A 26,364-nucleotide genomic window follows, 5' to 3' on the forward strand; every position below is an offset into this window, starting at 1 on the left:
CTCTCACTCATTTGTGGAATATAATGAACAACATAAACTGATGAACAAAAACAGATCCAGAGACAGAGAAGCATCTATCAGACTGTCAAACCTCAGAGGAAAGGTAGGGGAGGGAGGGGGTAAGAGGGAGAGATCAACCAAAGGATTTGTATGTATGCATATAAGCCTAACCAATGGACACAGACAACAGGGGGGTGAGGGCATGAGTGGGGGTGGGGGGATGGCAATGGGGGATAAGGACACATATGTAATACCTTAATCGATAAAGGAAAAAAAAAAAAGGAATGAAGTACCCTTTTTATTGGCATACTAGAGGAGGCCCAGTGCATGAATTCATGTACCAGTGGGGTCCCTCAGCCTGGCCTCCGGGATCGGGCTGAAACTGGCTCTCTGACATCCTCCAAGGGGTTCTGGATTGTCAGAGGGTGCAGGTCAGGCCAAGCAACCCCACCGGTGCACGATAGGAGCTTGGGAGGTACGCAAGAGGTTGGCCATCTGGGGAGGGACCGTGGGAGGGCTCCAGGGCATGTACGGCCCGTCTTGCTCAGTCCTAATAGTTCCGACCCTAGTAGCAAGCTAACCTACCAGTCAGAGCATCTGCTCTGCCCCTGGTGGTCAGTGCATGTCATAGTGACTGGCCGACCAGTCGATTGTCTGCCACCTGGTGGTTAGTGCACGTTATAGTGAGCGGTTGAGCAACCTTAGCATATCATTAGCATATTACACTTTGATTGGTTGAACAGACAACTGGATGCACACTTAGCATATTAGGTTTTTATTATATAGAATAACAACTAGGATGAATCTTAAAATAATTATGTTGAGTTAAAGAAACCAGATTTTAAAAAAAGAAACCTCACTATATAATTTCATTTATATAAAATCCTAAAAATTGCATGCTAAAGCTTTAGTGTTTGCCCATGGGAGGACCAGGGTCATGAGAAAACTTTGATTGCCATAGTGGCTTCCATGGTGTCGATGTATATTTATCAAAGCTCATCAAATTGTGTACTTTAAGTACAAGATGAGGCAAAAGTAGGTTTACAACTGTGAGTACACAGTTTATTCTTGTATTATTATTTATTAATAACATTATTTATTGTATTGATTTCCATATGTAAAACTGTAAACCTACTTCTGCCTCACCTTGTATGTGCATTTTATATCGTCTTAATTATGCTTAAATAAAGCTGTAAAAAATACTGTGAAACATGGTATCTTTTCAGAAAAGTACATGAAAAAGAAAGAGGAGAGGGAATGATAAAAGTAAAACTAAATAGGTACTGTAAATAGTTGTTTCTTTACCTTTTTAATTACTAAGGGATTCTCACTGGAAGTTTTGAAGCACTCCTTGATTTTTCTACAGGGCTCTGAAATGATATTGAGGAAAAACATACTTAGATCAAACTGAAAAAAACTGTCCTATCACATGCCATATATGTCAAGTTGCTGAAATAGATGGAAATATCTCTGAATTTCAGTTAAGATCAACCCCTGGATCTGTTTATAAATATTAAAAAATTCACAGGTAGAATTATACTACAATAACATAATAAAAGCATATCTATATTATAAAATGAATTCTATGTCCAGGAAGATGATATAAAGAAACACTGCAAGAGCTCTCTTGATCTGGGTAAACTGTTTTTGAAAGTACATATTTCAGTGTAAAATAATTTTTTCTCTGGTTTCTGTTCATATAATTGTCACTTTCTCTAATTACAGAGATTGTATGTGTGCTGTTTGCTCTGTAGACAGAAAGTGAAGATGTATGCTGAGTTAAAATTAGATTCTTTATTTGATTTCTTGTTTCATCAGTCTCTCAACCCTACCCATTTTATACTGTCATCTAGCTAAATTCCCCTAAAATTACTTAAACATTTGATTAATTTTCCCATGAATTAATTTAAAGATATATCCTGTTTATGTGATGCTATCTTTTTTACTGAAGCCATAGTAAACACAGCAATTCTTTTAAAGGTGGAAATAATTTTGTGTATATACCCAATAGTAACTGAATTCATTACTTAGAGTATGGAAAACAAAGTCATGGGTGTGAATCTATTATGAGAACTGTTGTGGGAAACAGAAACCACTCCAGTTATTCTAAGCAAAAATAATACAGGGAATTGGTTGTTTCTAATATCATTGGAAGGGCTGGATCAGTGAACTCTGGTCTTGACTCTTCATAAATCATTTCAAAAACAACATTGTGCACCCAGCCTACCACGGAGGCACAGCCTTTATCACAGGTAGAAAGGAGGGAAGTCAGGAGGTCATGGCCACTTCAGTGGCTATCACAACATCCATGAGGCTAAAGATTAGGCACTGGATCACTGCTTCAATCCAAAAGCCATCTCATTGGCTGACTTTGCCTTTTGACGCCTATAAATCCAGAATCTGAACACTGAGATGTAGCAAAAAACAAAAAAATATTTGACTCCAGTCATACTTGATAGCAGACATAAACCAAAAAGATGACATCGGCCCGACATCTGATGTAAATTTTGATATAAATTTTGCCAGATTGCAATACCCAATTCCCATCATAGGACTCCTACAATGTAATTTTTAAATTCCTACACTTTACAGTATAAAAAGGGACACTATAGGAAGGTGGAATAATTGGGCTTTGATTCTTCATTGCTGGTGGAAATGTGGGACGAGGAACTCCTAAATAAAAGATAAAATGAGTTAACAAGCATGCAGACCTTAGAATGGAATCACATAGTAAGTACTCTGTTAGTGATCCCTCTTAATATCTTTTTAAAGGTATATATTTTACCATATTATACCAAAACTAGAGGCCCAGTGCACGAATTCATGCACGGTGGGGTCCAGCCAGTCTGGCCCCAATCAGGGCAGATGGGGGCTGGGCCTGTCAGGAGGAGGAGATGGTGGGAGGTTGGCTGCTGGACTGCCCCAATCGGGCCCAATCAGGTCCAGGCTGGTTGGGGGTGGGGCAGAGGGTGATTGGCCAGTGGGCCCCACCTCCAGTTGGGATTGAGGGGCTGATTGGAGGCCAGCAGCTTGGGGGAGGGGCCATGGGTGGTTGGCTGGCCAGCCCTGCCCCTGATTGGGGTGGGGGGAGGGCGATCTTGGGTGGGGCCGGGCAGGGGGAGGGGCTGCAGGCCGATCAGGGTGGTGGGGGCCCCTGGGTCCAGGGTTGGCTGAGGGAGGGACTGCAGGAGGTTGGCTAGCCGGCCCTGCCCCCTATTGGGGTGTGGGGTGCGATCAGGGGCTGGGCCAGCTGGAGGGAAGGGTGGGCAAAGTGGGGTGTTTGGCTGGCCAGCCCCACACTTGATTGGGGTGGGAGAGTCCCATCAGGGGTGGGCCGGCATGGGGGAGGTTCTGGGGGAGGTTGGCCTGCTGGCTGCACCCCCTGATCGGGTCGGTTCTCTAGCCACAGTGGGCGTCATAGCGACTGGTCATTCCAGTACTGGCTTTTTATATATATAGATAATTTTTATGTGCCCCGAAATTTTAGTATAGCATGTAATTGTACAGGGCAGGAGAAAGAGAACAGGATATAATTTCTACTATCCAGAATTCCTTTTATTTTACCTTGATCTTTAGATTTTGCCATACTGTGCCTTTTTTTTTTTTTTTAGTTTAAGGTGTACAACATAATGATCTCATAGCAAAATGATTATCGTAATACATTTAGTTAATATACATCACTTCACATAGTTACAATTTTTTCTTTTGATGAGAAATTTAAAGAGCTAACTTTTAACTTTCAAATATACAATACAGTATTGTTAACTATAATCATTATGCTGTACTTTTTATTTTTAAATATATTTTATTGATTTTTTACAGAGAGGAAGGGAGAAGGATAGAGAGTTAGAAACATCGATGAGAGAGAAACATCGATGAGAGAGAAACATCGATCAGCTGCCTCTTGCACACTCCCTACTGGGGATGCGCCTGCAACCAAGGTACATGCCCTTGACCGGAATTGAACCTGGGACCCTTGAGTCCGCAGGCCGACGCTCTATCCACTGAGCCAAACCAATTAGGGCAATGCTGTACTTTTTAAAATATATTTTTGTTTATTTCAGAAAGGAAGGGAGAGGGAGAGATAGCAACATCCATGATGGGAGAGAATTATTGAATGGCTGCCTCTCACATGCTCCCTACTGGATATGGAGTTTGCAACCTGGGCATGTGCCCTGATTGGGAATCTAACCATGACCTCCTGGTTCATGGGTCAATGATCAACCACTGAACCACACTGGTAGAATATTATGCTATATTTTTTATTGATCTTGCTTCATTTCAATTCAATAAAACATTAATTAATTCATTGAATTGTTTACAAAAGACCAGGCACTGTGCTGGAAGCTGGGGAGATATCAATGGCAAGAACACAGACTTTGCCATTCAGTGGGGAATATGTAAACATGAAATTCCATGCCTATTGCATTTCCCCAGCTCACTTTTTGTCTGAAGTAGTTTCCCATCTATGCTGGCTAAAGATTCATTTTTGGTATCTCTTAACTAATTTCGAGGAACTAGAGATTAGAACCACACAAATATGTCTTGGGTACAATGAATAATTATTATAATACTTATTAACATTTTTTAACTACTGAATTGAAATTAGAGGGGTGAAACATTCTTATAATGAATAACCTGGTGAGAAGATTTCATGGCTGTTTAAAAATCACTGCAGCTATATTAGCAATCATGTAGATTTCCATCCACTCACCCCCACCATTCCCTGATAGTTTGCAGGAGGCCTCAGGAAAGATTTCATCAGTTGAGTGGGACTCACCAGAATGAGGCCGTGGGGGATGCACGTTGGCACTTTTTGGGGCTGGTGAGACTCCTCTGACTGGGCTCTCCAGGGCTGCAGTGCTGGGTGGGTGACTGCATTGGGCAAGTGGTATGTTGTCCGTTGTCTCTAAGTGGTTGAACTGGTCAACATCCCACAATGATCTCAGTGAGTTCTCATCATCCTTCACAGTACAGATAGGAATGTTATTCAAGCCTAGGTAGTAAGGACAAGAAGACCAAACCACCAGATTAGGTTTGGGGCAGGTTTTCTTTGAGTGATTAGTAATATCCCACCCTATTAGATGTTCTTAAATGTGCATAAGTTGTATGAACCACTGCGAGTCTTTAAAGTCAGTGTAGCAAATTATATTTGCAATACATGCTTCCTTAAAATAGTCTGCCATCTTGTTAGCCTGAAAACCAGATCCACATCTTTGCTCTTGGTCTGAGAGTCAAGTGGGGTAGGTCTGCCTTTATTCCAACAATTTTGGTGGGAGTTTCATTTACTTCCTTGAATATACAGGAGAATTAGGTAGTGGAGTCTTGGGCCCAAGAAAGACCAGCTGCCCCTTGAGGGAGGCAAGTTTTTGTACCACCCTATTTTCTTTTAGAGACATTGCCTTGGATCACGTTCCCTGGAAATAGAAGCTGGGATGGAGATTTGTGTGAAGAAAATTTATTGGGTGGGGAGTGTTCTTGGGAACAACATGTATAAGGAGGCCAGCGAAGCAGGATTGGGCAAAAGTTGAACTGCAATACAGATACCATAGAGGCCTCAGTCAGTTCCACAAGGAGCAATGGTTGGCTCTGGGGAGGTGCCTCAACTCAAGGCAAGGGGGTCAGGCCTTTCTAACCCCCATCAACCTCTCATTGGTCAAACTCCCATTGTGCATGAGAGCTCCCTTCAGCTGCGAGCAATTCCCAGAGAGGGGCTCAGTGTAGCCATCAGTTGCTGACACACCTGGCAGGTGGGTAGCTGGGTGCCTTGGTCCTGAAGCCATGACCTAGGTAGGTGGTTGGTTCACTATAGCATGTACTACAGTAATGGTTGAAGCTTGTGACAAAATACAGGGTGTCCCCAGAAATCAGAAACAACAATCAGAACGGACATATGCAACCCTATGTTCATAGCAGCACAATTTACCATAGCTAAGATTTGGAAACAGCCTAAGTGCCCATCAGCAGATGAGTGGATTAAAAAACTGTGGTACATCTACACAATGGAATACGATGCTGTGGTAAAATGGAAGGAATTCTTACCATTTGCAACAGCATGGATGGAACTGGAGAGCATTATGCTAAGCGAAATAAGCCAGTCAGAGAAAGATAAATATCACATGATCTCACTCACTTGTGAAATATAATGAACAACATAAACTGATGAACAAAAACAGATCCAGAGACAGAGAAGCATCGAACAGACCTTCAAACCTCAGAGGGAAGGCAGGGGAGGGGAGGGGTGGGGCGGGGTGACAGGGAGGGTAGGAGATCAACCAAAGGACTTGTATGCATGCATATAAGCCTAACCAATGGACACAGACACTAGGGTGTGTATGTGTGGTGGGGTGAGGGCATGTGCTGGGGAGTGGGAGTGGCTGGGGAGAGGTCAATGGAGAGAAAAGGACATGTATGTAATACTTTAATCAATAAAGAATTAAAATAAATAAATAAATGGTGTTACAGAAACTAAATCTTAAAATGTGAAATAAGGAGAGGAAAAGATGGGAGAAAGAGATGAAGGAATGGAGGGAGGGAGGAAGAAAGGAAGAGAGGAAGGAAAGAAGGAAGGAAGAAGGGAGGGAGGGAAGAAGAGAGAGAGAAGGAGGGTGGGTAAAATACGTGCTTCTTCAGGGCTGGTATTTAGCATGCAGATGCTAGCACGGCTGTGTAAGTTGTTAAAATATTGAAATACTCTTATATCATTTGTCCATTGCTACCCTGAACTCCCTGAGTGGCCCCTTTCCTAACAATGGAGTAATCCAAGCATGAAGGCCTGGCACAGAGCGTGCGCCAGCCTCTGCTTTAGCTCCAGTCCTGGCATCTGGTCGCCATAGTCAGTGCCTGTGCCTCAGCAGGGGTTAGATACTTTGAACAGCACCTCTGGGTTTACCCACCTGAACCGCCAAGGAGCCCGTGTAGAGAAGAGAGACACATTCTAGGACCTGAGTCACCTTACCTTTGATGTGGCAGACCCTTCTGGGATGAGGGGTGTGCCTGACTAGAAAACAACTTCCATTTCTAGTCATACTATGGCTGCTTTTGCTCTCAAACTGAGGAGCAGACGCTGAGGATTGGAGGCTCATGCTGATGGAGTGCTGGTTTCTCCCTCTCCACTGTTGCCACAAAATGCCTTGGGGTCTACCTTAGCCGGGCTTCCACTTCCAAAGGTGCTCATACCCTGAAATCACAGAATGACAATCGCTCTGATAAGGGGTTCTTGACATTTTCTTACGCAGCAATTATTTCCCCACCTACTTTGTTTGCACTAAATTATTCCTCGTTTCAAAGCAATATGAAGCTATTCACTTTCGGACCACATTTTTGTAAACTTTGAAATCAATATAGGCATGGGTGGAACAGAAAAATTTCCTCCTGGAAAAATCAAAACATTTGAGAGAAACTTAGAGTATATTCTATATTTAATTGTATTTAAGGTCACTTTGTTGACTTTCCAACATAAAAATAGATAACATGGTTATCAATTTTAATATAGTAAATTAAAATAATAGTTTTAAAATACCATACCGATGAATGTGCTTTACATTAAATTAACTTTATTATTATTTTTTAAAAATATATTTTATTGATTTTTTACAGAGAGGAAGGGAGAGGGATAGAGAGCTAGAAACATCGATGAGAGAGAAACATCGATCAGTTACCTCCTGCACACCCTCTACTGGGGATGTGCCTGCAACCAAGGTATATGCCCTTGATTGGAATCGAACCTGGGACCTTTCAGTCCGCAGGCCGACGCTCTATCCACTGAGCCAAACCAGTTTCGGCTAAATTAACTTTAAATAAGGACCTTTCCTATTGTACTTTAATAAAATCTGCATCTTAAATTTGTGTTATCTTTTGAGATGGTAAAATCTGAAGAAGAAAAAAAATCCAATAGCAAAAGAATGATATGACAGTTACAAACTGAAGAACCTTTGGCATGTCGTTCTTTGCAGTATTCAGTACTATTTATTGATCTCTCAATCACGCAGCAATAATTTATTAGGCACATACAGTATCATAGTCCTAAGGGATAAAAGATAATGTTATGGCTCTTGGGGAATTCACAATCATTTGGGAAAGAAAATTTCTGGATTAGGAACCTAAGAAAGAGTTATTTAAATTTTCTTAAAGATGGTATACTGGTCTTGAAATTTAAGAAGGAGTTTTTTGTGTGTTTATTGTATGTTTTCTATCTTACATAAAAATCTTATTTATCACAGCACTATTAGGAAATATACATTTTATTTTTAACCAAGGCAGGAAATTATTCTGGTCAGAATAATTTGTGGTGTCAAAATATTTCCATATTCTAGAAATTGATTTTAAGAATTTGTTAGTTCATTGACTATCTTTCTAGGCTAGAGCAATCTGTATTCAAGCTTTTCACGGTATATATTCAGAGTGTATGGTATAGTAATTACTAGCCCTGTTGCCACTAAACATCTGATTTTCATAAATCCATGCCAGTCTGGTCACCCCTAATTGCCCTCCCCTGCAGGCCTGGTCCCCCCCAACTGCCCTTCCCTGCTGGCCTGGTCATCCCCACCTGCCCTCCCCTGCCAGCCTGATTGCCCATAACTGCCCTCCCCTGCCAGCCATCTTGTGGAGGCCATCTTGTGGCAGCCATCTTGTGATGATGTCATGTGAGGGCATGACACCACCTAGGCTTTTATTATATAGGATTGCCAAAATTGAAAGCGACCAATGTGTCCTTCAACAGTGAATGGATAAACTGTGGTACATCCATACAAAGGAGTACTATTCAGTGCTAGAAAGAAATGAGCTATCAAGCCATGAAAAGACATGGAGGAAACTTAAATGCTTATTGCTAAATGAAAGAAGCCAATTTGAAAAGGCTACATATTATATGATTTCAATTATGTGACATTTTGGAAAAAACAAAACAATGCAGTGAGTAAAAAGACCAGTGGATACCAGGACTCCCCAAGGGAAATGGGGGAGCAATGAATTGGTGGAGCACAGGGATTTTTAGGGCCATGAAACTAACCTATAGTAGACTGTTCTATACTGTAACTAGAGGCCCAGTACATGAAATTCATGCATGGGGAGGTGTTCATCCAGCCTGCATCCTCTCCAATCCGGGACCCCTCAGACATCCCTCTCACAATCTGGGACAGCTGGCTCCTAACCGCTCACCTGCCTGCTTGCCTGATCGCCCCTAACTGCCCCCTCTGCCAGCCTGATCACCTCTAATTGCCTCTGCCTATCCGCCTGGTCACTTCCAACTGCCCCCCTCTGCCGGCCTGGTCACCCCCAACTGTCCCCCCCCACCGGCCTGGTCACCCCCAACTGCCCCCCCTCTGGCCTGATCACCCCCAACTGCCCCCCCCCACCAGCCTGATCTTGCCCCCAACTGCCCTTCACTGCTGGCCTGGTTGCCCTCAACTGCCCCCTGCCAGCCTGGTCGCCCCACGCAGCCTGCTATTCAGTCGTTTGGTCGTCCCTCACTAATTCCCCTGCTGGCCTGGTTGCCCCCCAACTGCCCCCCTGCCAGCCTGGCTGCCCCCAAAATGCCCTCCTGCCAGCCTGGCCACCCCCCAACTGCCCCCCCTGCCGGCCTGCCTGGTTGCCCCCCAACTGTCCCCCTGCCGGCCTGGTCACCCCATGTAGCCTGCTATTCACACATTTGGTCATCCCTCACTAACCCCCCTGCCAGCCTGGTTGCCCCCCAACTGCCCCCCCTGCTGACCTGGCCACCCCCCAACTGCCCCCCTGCTGGCCTGCCTGGTCGCCCCCAACTGCTCCCCTCTGCCAGCCTACTCGCTTCTCACTCCCCCCCCCCCTGCTGACCTGGTTGCCCCATGCAGCCTGCTGTTCGGTTGTTTGGTCATCCCTCACTAACCCCCCTGCTGGCCTGGTCGCCCCACGCAGCCTGCTGTTTGGTTGTTACTGTGAGGGCGTCCTGACCAATTTGTATATTACCCTTTTATTAGTAAATTATTGAATTTCATTTAAACTACAAAATCCTCCAAATAGGTGGTTTTCAAAGCATTAGTAATCCTTCTAGTCCTAACTCTAGCCATTGTTACTTAGAAAAATACCACACATCTGTATTAAATATTAATATTCTAGGTCCAAAATAGCACATATGTAAAATTTATGCTTACTAAAGGAGAATATTATATCTGCTCAATGAACAGCTGAAAGTTACTCTGAATCCCTTACTCATTAGGTGATGAAGGCTGAACCATTTTACATTTTCAGGCCCACTAGCCTAGAGTGCAGGACACTGAGATCTCCCCATCGCTTCCTTAGCTGTCACTCTAATGAGACTTTCTCCACAAGGCTTCCTTACTCTTCTCTAAAGTAGTTCCCACCACCATCCCAGCCTCAGTCACTCCCTACTCTGACCCTCCTTAAGCTGTCTTCATAGTGTTCACTCTATGACATTTTTTTTTTACATTTCTTTATTTTATGCTTCTCTCTAGTCCAATTTCCCACCTCTGTATTCCCAGTACCTATCACATAGTATTTATTAAATGAACTTAAATATTCCCCACAGAATAAATGTCTTTATCTCACAGACTTAGCATATTAATTTGTATGATCTCCTCAAAATAGGTGGCTACTCTAAAAGATACTTCACTTCCTCAAAACAAACTTATTTGGCTTTTACAGTCTTGAGAAGATGAACTTGAAAGTTTTAAAGATTATCTTTAAATGGTGTATTTAAAGTTGTACCTGAGGACAGTTTTAAAAGAAGGCAGTCTGGTCGACAGGAACTCAAGGCTGTTGATGCCCTTCAAGCCTCAAAATAGGTCTATACTGAATTGTCCTTAATTTTCTTAAATGTTTGCACTTAAGCAGGGAGTTTTTAATTGGCAGAGACAGTCTAATGTCTAATGCTTCCAAAAGATTATAGCTATCTCTCTCCAGTTTCTCCCACTCTTGCTCCAAGGAGCCTATGTGGCTCCCTGGTTGTTAAGATACATTACACAGCTTAGCAACGTGGTAACATTCCTTAGAGATCTCTGAGTTCCAGAACTTCTGCATTTGCCATTCTCTTCAGAGCTCCATTTACCCACAGCTTGACAGAACCACACGGCAGCATGACTTTAGTTTTAGATGTGTCATAGACTGAATCAAATGCAAGAAAAAAAGAAAGAAGAGAAAAGAAAGCAATTTTAATCGTATTGATAATTCTCCCCCCAATTCTGCTTAAAGAACACATACATGCAGATGTATTCAAGCTTAGCTCACCTAAAACCTATGGCAAGAAAGTATGAAGGATTTTAAAGATATCCCAGCCATCTTGCTCTAGTAGTCAGGATGACCATGCTGCTGTTCAACAGGCTTGAAAAAAGTTGAACTCTTAATTAAAAGTCATAAACATTAAGTAATACAGTTGAAGTAATAGCATTGTCTGTGAAAAGTGAAGATTGAATCATACATTGTAATTCCATATATGCACACACACACACATCTAGTATATATGCATATGTTGCCATCAGTTCTCAGGATTATTTATATGGTGCTTCCCAACGTTTTTCTTTTCATACCACATATGATTTTTAATTTCTGAATTATAGTCTCTGAAAGCAATGTAGATCATTTTTGAAGGGCAAATACTAATTTACAACGATGTAAGGATAGACTCTCACTTCGTCTATTTTCTTGACTGTCCCCAAGAATTAAAAGGCTCAAGATCTCTGCATGCCTATAATCTATTCAGGACCTAAGCTACTTTACTGTATTTTATGGGGGACTTAAGGGACTGTCTAAGGGAATTTTGGCATTTTGAGATTTTTGTTCTATACTCTGTATCAGTGAGAATTCGCTTTACACAGCTAGTAAGAGACTTACTTCTCCCTCATATGAAAGAGTTCAACAATCCAGGGTTGGTATGGAAACTCTATGGGGTCATTATGGACCTAGATTTATTCCATGTTTTAGGTCCATCTTCTTTAATATGTGGCTTACCTTCTTTTTTTTCTTTTCTTTTTTTTTTTAAATCTTCATTGTTCAGATTATTACAGATGTTCCTCTTTTTTTCCCCCATAGCTCCCCTCCACCAGGTTCCCACCCGACTCTAGGCCTCCCCCCCGCCACTGACCTCATCCATAGGTGTAAGCTCTTTGTCCAATCTCTTCCTGAACCCTCCACAACCCTTTCCCCCTGAGAATTATCAGTCTGCTCCCTTTCCATGCCTCTGATTCTATTACATTCACCAGTCTGTTCTGTTTATCAGGTTTTTTTATTCATTTGATTTTTAGGTTCACTTGTTGATAGATATGTATTTGTTGTCACTTTGTTGTTCATAATTTTTTTTAACCTTTTTCTTCTTCTTCCTCTTCTTAGAGAATACCCTTCATCATTTCCTGTAATATTTAGAGGCCTGGTGCATGAAATTCATGCACTGGGGTGGGGGAGTACCTCAGCCTGGCCTGCACCCTCTTGCAGTCCGGGATCCCTCAGGGGATGTCTGCCTGCCTGCTTGCTGCTCCTTACCTCTAGGCTTGCTGCTCCTTAGTGCTGCCGAGGAGGCAGGAGAGGCTCCCACCACTGCCACTGAGCTCGCCAGCAATGAGCCCAGCTTCTGAATGAGCAGTGCTCCCCCTGTGGAAATGCACTAGCCACCAGGGAACAGCTCCTTCATTAAGTGTCTGTTCCCTGTTGGTCAGTGCGCATCATAGCGACTGGCCATTCTGGTCATTCCACCACAAAGGTCACTTAAGCTTTTATTATATAGATGGTTTGTTGGTGATGAACTCCTTTAGCTTTTTCCTGTCTGAAGCTCTTTATCTGACCTTCAATTCTTCAATTCTAAATGATAGCTTTGCTGGGTAGAGTAATCCTGGTTGTAGGTTCTTGCTATTCATCAATTTGTATATTTCTTGCCACTCCCTTCTGGCCTGCATAGTTTCTGTTGAGAAATCAGCTGATAGTCGTATGGGTACTCCCTTGTAGGTAACTAACTGTTTTTCTCTTGCTGCTTTCAAGATTCTCTCTTTGTCTTTTGCCCTTGGCATTTTAATTATGATGTGTCTTGGTGTGGTCCTCTTTGGATTTCTCTTGTTTGGGGTTTTCTGTGCTTCCTGGACTTGTAAGTCTATTTCTTTCAGCAGGTAGGGGAAATTTTCTGTCATTATTTCTTCAAGTAGGTTTTCAATATCTTGCTCTCTCTCTTCTTCTGACATCCCCATAATTCAGATGTTGATACACTTGAAGTTGTCCCAGAGGCTCCTTACACTATCTTCATATTTTTGGATTCTTTTTGCTTTTCCAGTTGGGTGTTTTTTGCTTCTTCATATTTCAAATCTTTGACTTGATTCTTGTGATCCTCTAGTCTGCTGTTGAATCTCTGTATATTATTCTTTATTTCAGTCAGTGTGTGCTTAATTTCTGATTGTTCCTTTTTCATATCCTTGAGGATCTCACTAAATTTCTTGGAGGTTTCTAGAAGATTCTTGAGTAACCTTATAACTGTGGATTTGAACTCTATATCCAGTATTTTGCTTTCAACCATTTCTTTCATTTGTAACTTGTTTCTTTGTCTCCGCATTTTGGATGCTTCCCTGTGTTTTTTTCTATGTACTGGGTAACTGCTAAGTCTCCTTGAGTTGGTAGAGTGGCCTTGTGTGGTTGGTGTCCTATAGGGCCCAGTGGCTCAGCCTCCCCAGTTACCTGAGGTGGATGCTCTTGGTGCACCCCTTTGTGGGATGTTTGCACAGTCTTGTTGTAGTTAACCTTTGATTGCTGTTGGTATCACTGGGAGGAATTGACCTCCAGGCCAATTGGCTGTGGTGACTAGCTGTGTCTACACTGGAAGATCTGTTGCTCAGGAGACACCCTTATGGGGCAGGAATTGCTTCAGTGGGGCTTTGGTGCTCACTGAGTCTGCCCCTTGAGTGTGTCTCTTATAGATGTGAAGAGTTGTAATCTGGTATGGTCTCACTCTGACCACTGGGTACACTGGCTCTTGGTTCTCCAAGGAGGTGCAAGGTCAGCCACTGTCTGGGGCTGCCCAGCAGGAGCTACAGAGACATCTGCAGATTGCTCCTCTTTGTATGGGGTTTGGAAGTGCCCAGATGAGGCCCAGCTGTGAAGCAAGGCAGGCTGCTGCTGCCGGGCCTTGGGCCTTCTTTTGGAAGCTCTGGGGCTCTCTGACCCAGCTGCAGTTTGACAAGTTTTTAGGTGGAGAAAGGACAGGCCATTCATATGCAAAATCCTATGCATACAACTTGGGTGGGTTGTAAATTGGCTGGGGCGGGGTCTCTGGGAATCACCAGGGAGGAGCAAACAGCAATGGCTGCCAGTCAGCCCTGCACCAGAGAGGTCCCTGGGTCTCCGCATCCTGTGCCCCTGTGCAGGAACAATGATCACTGTGAGCACCTCTGAGAGAAAGCCACCCTCGCATTCCTGTCCCGATGCCAGATGGTCCAGTTTCTCCCTGTATGTGTCTGGGTTCCCTGGAGTCTCACCCGGAACTGGAGTTCACAGCAAGCAGGAGCTTGTATCTCCCAATTAAAAGAGCAGCACATCCAGGTGCCAGCACTTTCTGTGCCTCCACACCTCCTACCAGTCTCAGTGCACCTTCTTCACCTCTCTAGTTGTGGAACTTCCACTCAGCCAGCTTTCCCTCAGTTCTGGGTGGTAGTTGTTCTGCCTTTTAGTTGTAATTTTGATGTGGTTGTGAGAGGCAGCAAGTATAGGTGTTTACCTATGTCGTCATCTTGGTTATTCCCCCATGGCTTCCCTTCTTGAAGTTATCGCTTGCCTACAATGGTTCTTAAAGTTCTAGTCTCCAAATGGCTGCTGTATTTCCAGACATCAAATCCATAATCCAAGCAGAAAGGAAAAGGAAAGAGGGGTAAGGCAGACGACACTTGTTGGCTATTTGCTCCCTTCATATCATTTCCATGAGTCCCAGACAATAATCTAGATGCTTTAGTCACTTCTAATAGCAGGGAAAGACAGAAAATGTAGCTTCTCACATGGTCACAGGGTGGGGATAGTTTCTAACCAAAGTGGGAGAAAACATATATTGGGTTATAAATCCCTACTGTAGAACCTGACGTTCGTACCTATCCCCTGGGTAAGAATGATCTTCACTCCATGTGGTTGTACCTTTCCTTAGAGAGGCCTGAAGCCATTACAGGGAGTCACTACTGGCTATGTAACCAGGCTGTGTTACATTTACTGTATGAAGACCTATGGGGATCTTTCTCACCTTGTTACTAAAAAAGAAAATGATACAACTGGTTTGTCTGGGCAGGGTTTGCAGTCATTCTGTCAGAACCAAGGTACAGAGGTACTGCCACACTGCTCAGGGCAGCACATATATCCTTGTTGCCATGGTAACAAGCAGACAACCAGCCCAAGACACTATTATTTTCATCAAAGATAAAAAATAGATGGAAAAATTTCTTAGAATATGTGCAGAAATTTATGAATGGTGATTAGCAATTTTTAAAACGCTGTGGTAGTTATAAGCAGGACACTCCACAGGTTGTTCATCATCCACAGACACTTTGAGTATTGTATGGATTGAACTGTGTCCTCCCAAAATCATATATTAAAGTGATAACCCCCAATGTCACTGTGTTTGGAGAGAGGACCTCTAAGGAGGTAGTTCAGGTGATAAGAGGTCATAAGGACAAATCCTAATCTGCTAGGACTGGTGTCCTTATAAGAAGAGAAAGAGACACCAGAGGTCGTTCTCCCTCCATGCACACACAGAAGAAAGGCCTTGTGAACCTAGAGGGTATTATGCTCAGTGAAATAAGTCAGGCAGAGAAAGACAAACACCACATGATTTCACTTGTATGTGGACTCTAAAGAACAACATAAATGAACAAACAAAACAGAAACAGACTGATGGTTGCCAGAGGGGAGGGGGTTGGGGGGCTGAATGAAAAAGGTGAAGAGATTGAGAAGTACAGATTGGAAGTTACAAAATAGTCATGGGGATGTAAAGAACAGCATAGGGAATATAGTCTTTACTATTGTAATAACTATATATGGTGCCCATTGGGTGAGGGAATATTACGGGAACACTGTGTAAAGCAAGCATGTCAAACTCGTGCCGGTGGGACACATGCCTTGTTTGTTTGTTTGTTTATGTAGTTATTTGTTTATTTTTAAAATATTTTTTTATTGATTTCAGAGAGGAAGGGCGAGGGAGAGAGAGATGGAAACATCAATGATGAGAGAGAATCATTGATCGGCTGCATCCTGCCTGCCCCCTACTGCGGATGGAGCCTGCAACCCGGGCATGTGCCCTTGACCAGAATCGAACCCGGGACCCTTCAGTCCACAGGCTGACGCTCTATCCACTGAGCCAAACCAGCTAGGGCTGCCTTGTTTATTTAAATGATGCACTCGTGTTTGACATGCTTGGTGTAAAGTATATGATTGGCTAACCACTATGCTGTACAGTTTAAACGAATAAAAAATAATATTGAATGTAAACTCTAATTTAAATTTTTTAAAATTAAAATATAAAAGGAAGGTCCTGTGAGGACATAGCAAGGAGGCATCCTCTACTAGCCAGGAACCAACCCTGCCAGCATCCTGATCTTGAACTTCCAGCCTCCAGAATTGTGACAATTTTTTGTGTGTGTATTTTAAGCTACCCAGTCTGTGGCATTCTGTTTTGGCAGCCCAAGCAGGTTAATCCCAGAGTAAATACACAGGACACTGTTAGGTCCATTTTTGCCATGTATAAGCAGTGTGGCCAGATCTTGGAACTGTAAACTTATTAGGTCTATTCATTCTTATCTTCATTTTGTATTTACTGTAAAAGTGCCGCTGGAGTCTAATTAACATATAAGAAGGCAAACTAATGTATGAAAGAGGTGTCTCTTGCAATTACATTTTGGCCAAGCATGACATGGTGGGTGGTCTCTTAGCCCTACATGTTTCTCTTCTTCTTGTCATTGTATTGAATCTGACTTCTTTAGCTCAGCATTATGTTTACAAAATTCATTCATATTGTTGGGAGTAATTGCAATTGAATTTCATTTCTGTATGGTACCCTATTATCGAAAATGCAATAATTTACTTATTCTGAAGCTGATGACCATTTGGGTTGTATATACATTTGGCTGTTTTGAATAACGCTTCTATGAACATTTTTGTGCATGAATTTCTATTGAACACATATGTAGAATGCTGGGTCATAGGTTGTATATCTTTACTAGATAAGGTCAAAAGTTTCTTAATGTCATAGTGTCAATTTGTGCTCCTTCCAGTGATGTATAAGAATTTTGGTTGCTCTGTATCCTTATAAACACTTGATATTATATTTTTTTTACATTTTTAGATTTTGGATGGTGATTAGTGGTATCTAATTGTGACTTTAAATTTTATTTGTTTGTTTGTTTATTTATTTGAGGTAGAATTTGTGTACAATAAAATTCATCTTTTTAAAAGAATACAGTTCAATGAGTTTTGACAAATGTGAACACTACAATCAAGACATAGAATATGCCAAACACCACAAAAATTCCCTCGTCATGACCCTTCATAGAAGACTCCCTCCTCCTCCCAATAGCCTTGCAAACACTAATCTATTTTCTGTCCCTATATGATTTTACCTCATTGAGAATGTTACACAAATGGCATGTAGCTTTTGGATCTGCTTCTTTTTCTTAGCACAATATTTTGGAGATTTGTCTATGTTGCTATTTGTATTGTAGTTCTCTCCCTTTTATTGATGAGAGGTATTTTATTGTTGGGATGTACCACAATTTGTTTATCCATTCACCAGCTGATTACTGCTTCCAATATTTTGTTATTATGAACAAAAATGCTAAGAACATTTATGTACCAGTCTTTGTGTAGCAGTATGTTTTCATTCCTCTGGGTAGATAACTAGTAGTAAAGTTGTCATGATCAAGTTATATTTTACCTGCCCTTTGGAATATAAATGACAAAAGAAGTGTATCTGGGCACTTAAATATTTCCTGAGTACTCACTACTGCCAACAATTGACCTAAGTACCTAACATGCATACATTATTTAATATACTAACAATATACAAGACCTCTGTGACCCAGAAAGATTCAGGGAATTATACGAGGTCACACAGACCTTGTCCGAGTTGGCATTCTAATTCAGGCTTATTGAACTAGCAGCCATATTCTCAGACTCTGGCCCATGTGGGGGTTAAATGTTGCTCAGATTTCTAAAGATTGGTTCAGAGAATCATCCAAAATCCATGAAGGATGTGAAAGTGCTGTTCAAATAGTAAAACAATATGCAAAGTCAGGTGTTAATACGTTGTGCTGAATTTGATTAAAGGCTGCAAATGATACAATTCAACATACTTAGCTACAGCCTGGAGTAAGTGCTATTGGAGAAGCATATTTAGTGGTTAAGAGCATGGATTTTGTAGACAGACAAACTTGAATTTGAATCCTGGCTCTGACTTGTACTCAAGGTTTGACCTTATAAATTATGTAATACTCTTTTGATTAGATCTTCATTGCATAAAGAAGGATAATAAAACCTACTGGATAAGATTTTTATGAGGATAAAGAAAATAATGTTCATGAAAAAGAGTCTTAAAATTTATATGGAACCACAAAAGTACCTTTTCTCTACACTTGAACCCAATCACTGAAATTTCGTGGGAATCTTTTAGAGGCATAGAGCATTTATTCTATTTGTAAGTAATTTCCTAATGAAAATGATCACTTTAATGGAGGAATTACGATGACAAGAGATCATTTTAAAAGGGGATGGGTGTTACCAGAGCTCGCTATGAAGGAGCAAATCTGAGCACCTTTAATGCTCTGTCTTTATCGGAAAGGGTCTCTCTCCTTCTCTGCCTGTAACTTCTCTGCCCCTGAATCCTGCAAGAGGAGTTATGGCAAATGTGTGGTGTTGAGAGCAGTTCCTTTGGAACATGTGTTTCCTTGCATCCAATGCTGCTCTTTATGGACAAAAATGGGAAGGCCTTTTGGTCGGAGGGTAAAAACGTAAGGCGACAATAATGTTCAGTATAAATGTGAACCCAGCCCTACCTAATTAATGTCTCTCCAGCAGATTGTAGTTCTACCTCACAAAAAGTATAAAACAAACAAACACAGAACCCCGTGAAACGTGAAGGAGAGGTTTCAGTGGCTGAGCCCCACACTCCTTCACCCCAGGCTGCACTTAGAGTTCAGAGAATTCCTGATCAACTCCCATCTCCAAAACTTGTCAATACAGTGGTTTAAACAACCCTCCTAAAAATTAATTAAACAGCCCACCCCTAAGAATTCTATGGAGGGAAATAACCAATCAGCAGACCAAAAAGGAACAGGAAATCAATTTTGGATATCTTAAAAATCAGAGAGAAAAGCAAAAAAGGGTAATTTTCACACATACTTTCTAAATCTCTTCTAGTCAGAGGGACTGGAGTTCATCATTTTCTTTCAACCTTCAGTTTTGTAACCAATTTTTGAAAGGCAGGGCCACAAAGGACACCTAACACAGGCAGATGTAGCACTTCCCTACAAATGGAAGTAATAAAAACTCCTCAAAATGAAGGTGATATTGCCCTAGCCCAGTGGTCGGCAAACTCATTAGTCAACAGAGCCCAATATCAACAGTACGATTGAAATTTCTTTTGAGAGCCAAATTTTTTAAACTTAAACTTCTTTTAACGCCACTTTTTCAAAATAGACTCACCCAGGCCGTGGTATTTTGTGGAAGAGCCACACTCAAGGGGCCAAAGAGCCACATGTGGCTCGCGAGCCGCAGTTTGCCGACCACAGCTCTAGCTGATTTGGCTCAGTGTATAGAGCGTCAGCCTGCAGAATGAAGGGTTCGTGGGCTCATGCCCGGGTTGTGGGCTCAATCCCCAGTGTGAGGCATGCAGGAGGCAACCGATCAATGATTCTTTCTCATCATTGATGTTTCTATCTTTCTCTCCCCCTCTCCCTTCCTCTCTGAAATCAATAAAAATATATTTTTTAAAAAATGAAGGTGATATTACATATAATCTATAACTTATGGGAAAAGTTCTGTAAGAAAAGTCTCCAAAATGTTAAAAGTGGTGTGTTTTTTCTGGATATAGAAATGACAAGCAATCTTGACTGTTTTTCTTCTAGTCTTTATTTTCTAAACTTTCCTCAGTGAGTATATTGTAGTTTTTAAAAAATTCATTTTCATATTGAACAGCATAAACCACCCCCCCCAATATATACTGTTTTTATTCATGTTTATTTGTAATGGTAATATAAGAATGCATTTTTGTTGTAAAAAAATCCAAAAATGTCTATTGAGAATATAGAAACTTAGCGAGGCATACTGTCCACTGTGGTAGCAACTAGTCCCATGAGGCTATTGAACACCTGAAACAGTCTATAAAACGATGAGCTGTCAGTATAATGTAAAATACCCGATTAGTAGTGTTCTTTATATCAATTATATGTTGAAATAATATTTTTGAATATATCTTATTTGATCAAACATATTATTAAAATTAATTTCACCGGTTCCTTTTTACTTTTCTTCTTACAGCTGCTAGGAAATGAAAGATTCCATTTGTGCTGCATTTGTGGCTCAGATATTTTTGCTGGGTGGTGCTGGTGGCGACAGCATGCTATACACAAGCTTGCTGTGCCCAGCTCAGCCAAGGCAAGGAGGAGCCTTTGGATGAACCCCTGTGGCCCTTCAGTTTCTTAAACACATAAACCCCTTAGAAGGTGAAAATCAATGTCAGTGTATGTAAAGCCCTTTCAATTAGATTCTCACTGGTATAGACAGTACTCTTCCGGCTACCCTGGCCTTCTCTACCCAGATGTCATGACTCTTAGCGGTATAGTTGTATTCTCTATTTCTCCTATGCATTTGGCTCCTGGAAACATAAAAATGTGCCCTTTTCCCATAAATGGAAATCATATTATCAATATGATGCACTCTGCTTCCTGCACTTAATATCAGGTGTGATAGCATGTTTCAGTTATTCACTGCTGTTTAACAAATAGCCCTAAAACTTAGTGGCTTCAAACAAGAACAGGTTTGGGTGGTGTGTTTTTACATGATTCTGTGGGTTGACTGAGTGGTGGTGTTTTGTTTTTGTTTCTTTCCCATTTTATAACTGAATAAAGTTTGTTTTCCTATTTCCTAATATTCTAATACAGAATGTTCAAATTCAAAGATCCAATCCTAATAACTCTTCATGTGAATATATTTGTATTCTCCACATGCACCATAAAATTACATAAACAATGTTTAGATACTCTTCTAACCACTCACTTCTTTAGTACCTTGAGCTGCTCCCTTTATCTTATCACCTAAGAAACAAAAAGGAGGGTAATTAAATCTGGAATGTAGAAAAGTCTTCATTTCCAGGTAAATCTTCCTGAACCATAGCTCCAGGATATAGTTTTACTTTTTAAAAATTCTATTGAACTTATTGGGGTGACATTGGTTAATAAAATTATATAGGTTTGAAGTGTATAATTCTATAATCCATCATCTGTATATTGTATTGTGTGTGTTCACCACTCAAAGTCAAGTCTCTCTCCGTCACCATTTATCCCCCCTTTTCCTTTTCCCTCTGGTAATCATTATACTGTTATCTGTGTCTGTGAGGTTTTTTATTTTATTTGCTTAATCCCTTCACCTTTTTCACCCAGCCCCCCAACTTTCCTCCCCTCTGACAGCTGTCAGTCTGTTTTCTGCATTTATGAATCTGTTTCTATTTTGTTTGTTTATTTTGTTCATTAGATTCCACATATAAGTGAAGTCATATACTACTAGAATTTGTCTTTCTCTCATTGGCTTATTTTGCTTAATGACAAGGATTTTAAAACCACATTCAAACTTGAGGACACTTGTTTTGAAAATTTCCATAGCTGGTTTGATGTGCAAGATCACCAACCAGCAAAGAGAAAGGGGGAGAGGACACATTTACTTTTCCCAGCTTGTGGAACTAATCCCTTCCATTCCTACTATGTGATCTCTCTAACAGGGAGATTCATCTCTGTTAAACTCAAAGTGGGTGCTTCCGAATTGTTCTCTTGGCTCTGAGAAGAGATGTTTTGCCCACTGGGAGAAGTGCTATATGTTTGATGCTTAAGTGTTCATAAAAAAACTTGAAAGATTGTTCTCTGTATTTGAATATCTACTTTAGATATTTCCATTATTGAGGGGTTAGGATGATTGTTTCTGCTCTTTTTTTAAAAAAAAAAAGTTAAGAAAAACATACCATAGGATATGAATAGAGAAACGTAGGGAAAGGAGCCTATGTTAAAAATAGCTCATAATATAATATCAATCTTGTCAAAAGGATGTGTGTGTGTGTGTGTGTGTGTGTAAGGTGAGCGAGGATGCAAGGTTGTTTTTATTTTTATTTTTTTCTTTATTAAGGTATTACGTATGTGTCTTTATCCTATCCTCTTGCCCCCCGCCCCAAATTGATGTTGCTAATCCACTTCTGTTCTGAGATTTTTATTCCAGTCACCAGGTTTATGTGTCATCTTTACCACTAGGTGGCGACAGCATGCTATACACAAGCTTGCTGTGCCCAGCTCAGCCAAGGCAAGGAGGAGCCTTTGGATGAACCCCTGTGGCCCTTCAGTTTCTTAAACACATAAACCCCTTAGAAGGTGAAAATCAATGTAAGTGTATGTAAAGCCCTTTCAATTAGATTCTCTTGATAAATTTTAGCATTGCTTCAATAGGTTGCTTTCACTAGTGGGGCTGACTTTCTACAACTTGACATGGCCATTTACTAACAATGATCTTCAGTGTTCTTTTCATTACAGTTGTAATATAAATATTTATAATATTACATCTGAGGATAAGCAGAATTAACATGTAAAATAATTCCTACAAATAGACCTTACAAACTGAAGTATGCATACAATGTTATTTTAGTTTCAGATACGCAACAGTGATTAGATATTTATAAACTTTATGAAGGGATCACCCCCAATAAGTCTATTTTGGCTTCCGCTACCAGCCTCCTTGGCAGATTTTGTTTTTCCTGGTAAAGAAATTGATTTGGGGTCTTCAAACCAGCTGGCCGCAGGTTAATCTCCTGGCCCTGTCCCCCTGTTCACATGCCCACCTCCGGACCATCAGGAGTCCCCACCTTTGTCCACCTCTGGGTTGACACATGGCCCTGCCCCCTTGATCAGGTGCCCACGTCCAGGCCCATCATGTGGCCCCGCCCCCTGTTCACCTGCCCACTTCCAGCAGTTCACGTGGCCCCACTTCCAGCCCTTCAAGTGTCCACTTCCGGCTGTTCACATGGCCCCACCCCCTTGATCACTTGCCCACTTCTGGCCAATCACGCAGCCCCACCCCCTTCATCAGAAGCCCATTCCAGTGGAACTCCTGGCCCCGCCCCCTTGATCAGATGCCCACAGCTGGCTGAGTGAGTGGCCCCACCCCCTTGTACAAGTGCCCTCTTAGTCCTGCCCATGTGGCCCCACCCCCTTGAGACCTCAGTTGGTCTGTTTCTGGGGTGCCACCTCCCTGGTTGGCTGTCTGGCCCTGGTCTTCCAGAAAATGTGTGTGTGCCATCGCTTTCCTGCTGGGACTGTGACAGCTGGGATTGAAAAGGAGACAGGACAGCAGAGGCCTGTCTGGAGTCCATGCAAGAGGCCCAGAAGGGACTGTGCAGTCCCTAGAAGGCTGGGGGAGGGAAGGGTGGTGAGGCAGGGGTGTTGACTAGGAAGCAGAATGCCCTCAGGACAAGTGCTGCACACACACAATCACCCTACACTCCTGGGAGGGGACACTGTGCCCCATTGTACAGGTGAGGCTACTGCAGCACAGAACGGGCGAGTGCCTTCCTGGGGGGCACACAGCAGTTAATGGGCAGAGATAAAAATAAAACCCTGGGTTGCCCACAGACTGTGCCTCCTTTACCTGTGACCTCTGGGTAGGCGGCCCTTCACTTTGTGGCCATTTGCTCTGATGGGCTTGATCCTTCCACCCACACCCCTCCTCCAGCCCCACAAGACAAGGGTCCTGTCATTGCCCCAATGCCTCTGGGCGGCTGCTCTCTTTGTCCCAAGGTCCCTCCCACCTGGTAACCTTGGGGGAGTCCCCCGGCATTGGGGCCAGGGCCATGTGTGGAGAACACTTAGCGTCCCCTCACTCTCTGTGATTCAGATCGCAAAGTACAGTTATTATTCTTTTGGCTTCCACTGCCTGCCTCCTTGGCAGATTTTGTTTTTCCTGGAAAAGAAATTGATTTGGGGTCTTCAAACCAGCCAGCCTCAGGTTCATCTCCTGGCCCTGCTCCCCCCCCCCCCTCCATTCACATGCCCACCTCCGGACCATCAGGAGTCCCACCCTTGTCCACCTGCGCCCCTCTGGGTTGACACATGGCCCTGCCCCCTTGATCAGGTGCTCACATCCAGGGCCCATCATGTGGCTCCACCCCCTGTTCATATGCCCTCTGCCAGCCGTTCACATGGCCCCACCCCCTTATTCATGTGCCCACTTCGGCTGTTCACATGGCTCCACCCCCTTGATCACTTAATCACTTCTAGCCAATCACATGGCCCCACCCCCTTCATCAGAAGCCCAATTCCAGTGGAACTCCTGGCCCCGCCCCTTGATCAGATGCCCACAGCTGGCTGAGCTAGTGGCCCCACCTCTTTGTACAAATTCCCTCTTAGCCCTGACCATGTGGCCCCACCCCCTTGAGACCTCAGAACCATGCACAGTTTTTACAATATCTATGCTGTACTTTAAATCCCCATGACTATGTTTATAACTGACAATTTGTACTGCTTAATCCTCTATTTACCCTTTTAACCCATCTCTTCAACCCCCTCCCATCTGGCAACCATCAGTTTGGTTTCTGTACCTATGAGTCCGTTTCTGTTTTCTTCGTTCATTTATTTTGTTTTTCAGATTCCACACATAAGTAAAATCATATGGTGTTTCTCTTTCTCTGTCTGCCATATCACTGATTATAATACCCTCTAGGTCCCTGCATGTTATTGCAAATGGTAAGACTTCATTCTTTTTGTAGCCAAGTAATATTCCATTGTATATATGTGCCACATCTTCTTTATCCATCCATCTACAGGTGGACACTTAGATTGCTTCCCTATCTTGGCTATCCTATATAATAAAAGGATAATATGCAAATTGACCGAACGACAGAATGACCAGTTACTATGTCACACACTGACCACCAAGGGGAAGACACTCAACGTAGGAGCTGTGTTTAATCAGATTGTATGGAATGGGGTTTTTTTTTTTTTGGAGGGGGGTTTGGTGTTAAGTTGTACAGGTTCCTTATATATTTTTGATATGAACCCCTTAACTGATATATCATTGGCAAATATATTCTTCCATTTAGTAGGTTGTCTTTTTGTTTTGTTGATGGTACACTTTGCTGGGCAAAAACTTCTAGTTTTATATAGTTCCATTTGCTTATTTTTTCTTTTGTTTCTCTTGCCTAGGGAAACATATCAAAAAGTATTGATAAGAGTGATGTCAAAGACTACTGCTTATGTTTTCTTCTAAGAGTTATATGATTTTGGGGTCTTACAATTTAACATTTAATCCATTTTGAGTTACTTTTTGTGTATGGTGAAAGAAATTGGTCTAGTTTCTTTCTTTCTTTCTTTCTTTCTTTCTTTCTTTCTTTCTTTCTTTCTTTCTTTCTTTCTTTTTTTGTCTATGTCTTCTAGTCTTGGCAGAGTGGCCATGTAGAAGATGTATGTGGGGCCCAGTAGAACCTCATCTGAGCCTGTGTGGGTTGTACATGCCCTTCTATGTATTTGAGCCTTATCAGTGATGGTCCCTTTAAGACAAGCACCTTGGTTTTTAGCAGCCCTTCATCTTTCTCAGATGCAATCCCCACTGGTTTTCACAACCACATCTTTTGGGGACTCCTCTTTTTGGCAATAATGCCCCAGGTTTGGGAGCCCAATGTGGGGCTGGGATGCCTCACTCTTCATAGTGTCCTATGTAGCCAAGATATTCCTTCCACTTTTTCATTGTCACACCATACACTCATTCAGCATCTTCATCCTTTCTACCAGTCTCAACATGGCTTCTCTTTTATATCCTTAATTATAGAAATTCTGTTCAGCTAGATTTCAGGTGGTTCTGTTACTGGTACCTCTCACAGACACCTGAGAGATATTAGCAGGTAGTCCCCTGAGTCAGAGGACTGTCCCCACCTCGATTCTTGTCATGCTGATAAGAATGAATTCTAATGAGTGACTCCAGGTTATTGCATTGTGTTAAAGTGAATTTATTAAGAAAGTAATTTATTTAAAAAGTAAAACATTCCAATTTGTTAAAGAAGCAAGGCAAGGAGATGGAACCAAGATGGTGGCATAGGTAAACATCTAAACTGCTGCCTCGCACAACAATTTCAAAACTACAACTAAAAGACAAAACGTCTATCACCCAGAACCACTGGAA

At 42.1% G+C, this 26,364-nt stretch overlaps 1 protein-coding gene across 1 annotated transcript in view; it reads right to left on the reverse strand.

The window, feature by feature from the left end:
* The window catches only part of LOC307102869 (uncharacterized protein C4orf17), a gene marked incomplete at its 3' end in the record, with an annotated part of 60,019 nt that overhangs the window by 21,254 nt on the left and 12,401 nt on the right, over nucleotides 1-26,364 (reverse strand). The window contains exons 3-5 of the mRNA XM_079776559.1: nucleotides 6,959-7,180; nucleotides 4,781-4,996; nucleotides 1,306-1,370 (exon numbers count right to left, since the gene is read on the reverse strand). Of these exons, the coding sequence (XP_079632685.1) occupies nucleotides 1,306-1,370; nucleotides 4,781-4,996; nucleotides 6,959-7,085 (408 nt within the window). The 5' untranslated portion in view covers nucleotides 7,086-7,180. The remainder of the gene's footprint in view (nucleotides 1-1,305; nucleotides 1,371-4,780; nucleotides 4,997-6,958; nucleotides 7,181-26,364) is intronic.

Source organism: Cnephaeus nilssonii, assembly GCF_951640355.1.
Source record: "Cnephaeus nilssonii genome assembly, chromosome: 1".
Taxonomy (NCBI): Eukaryota; Metazoa; Chordata; class Mammalia; order Chiroptera; family Vespertilionidae; genus Cnephaeus; species Cnephaeus nilssonii.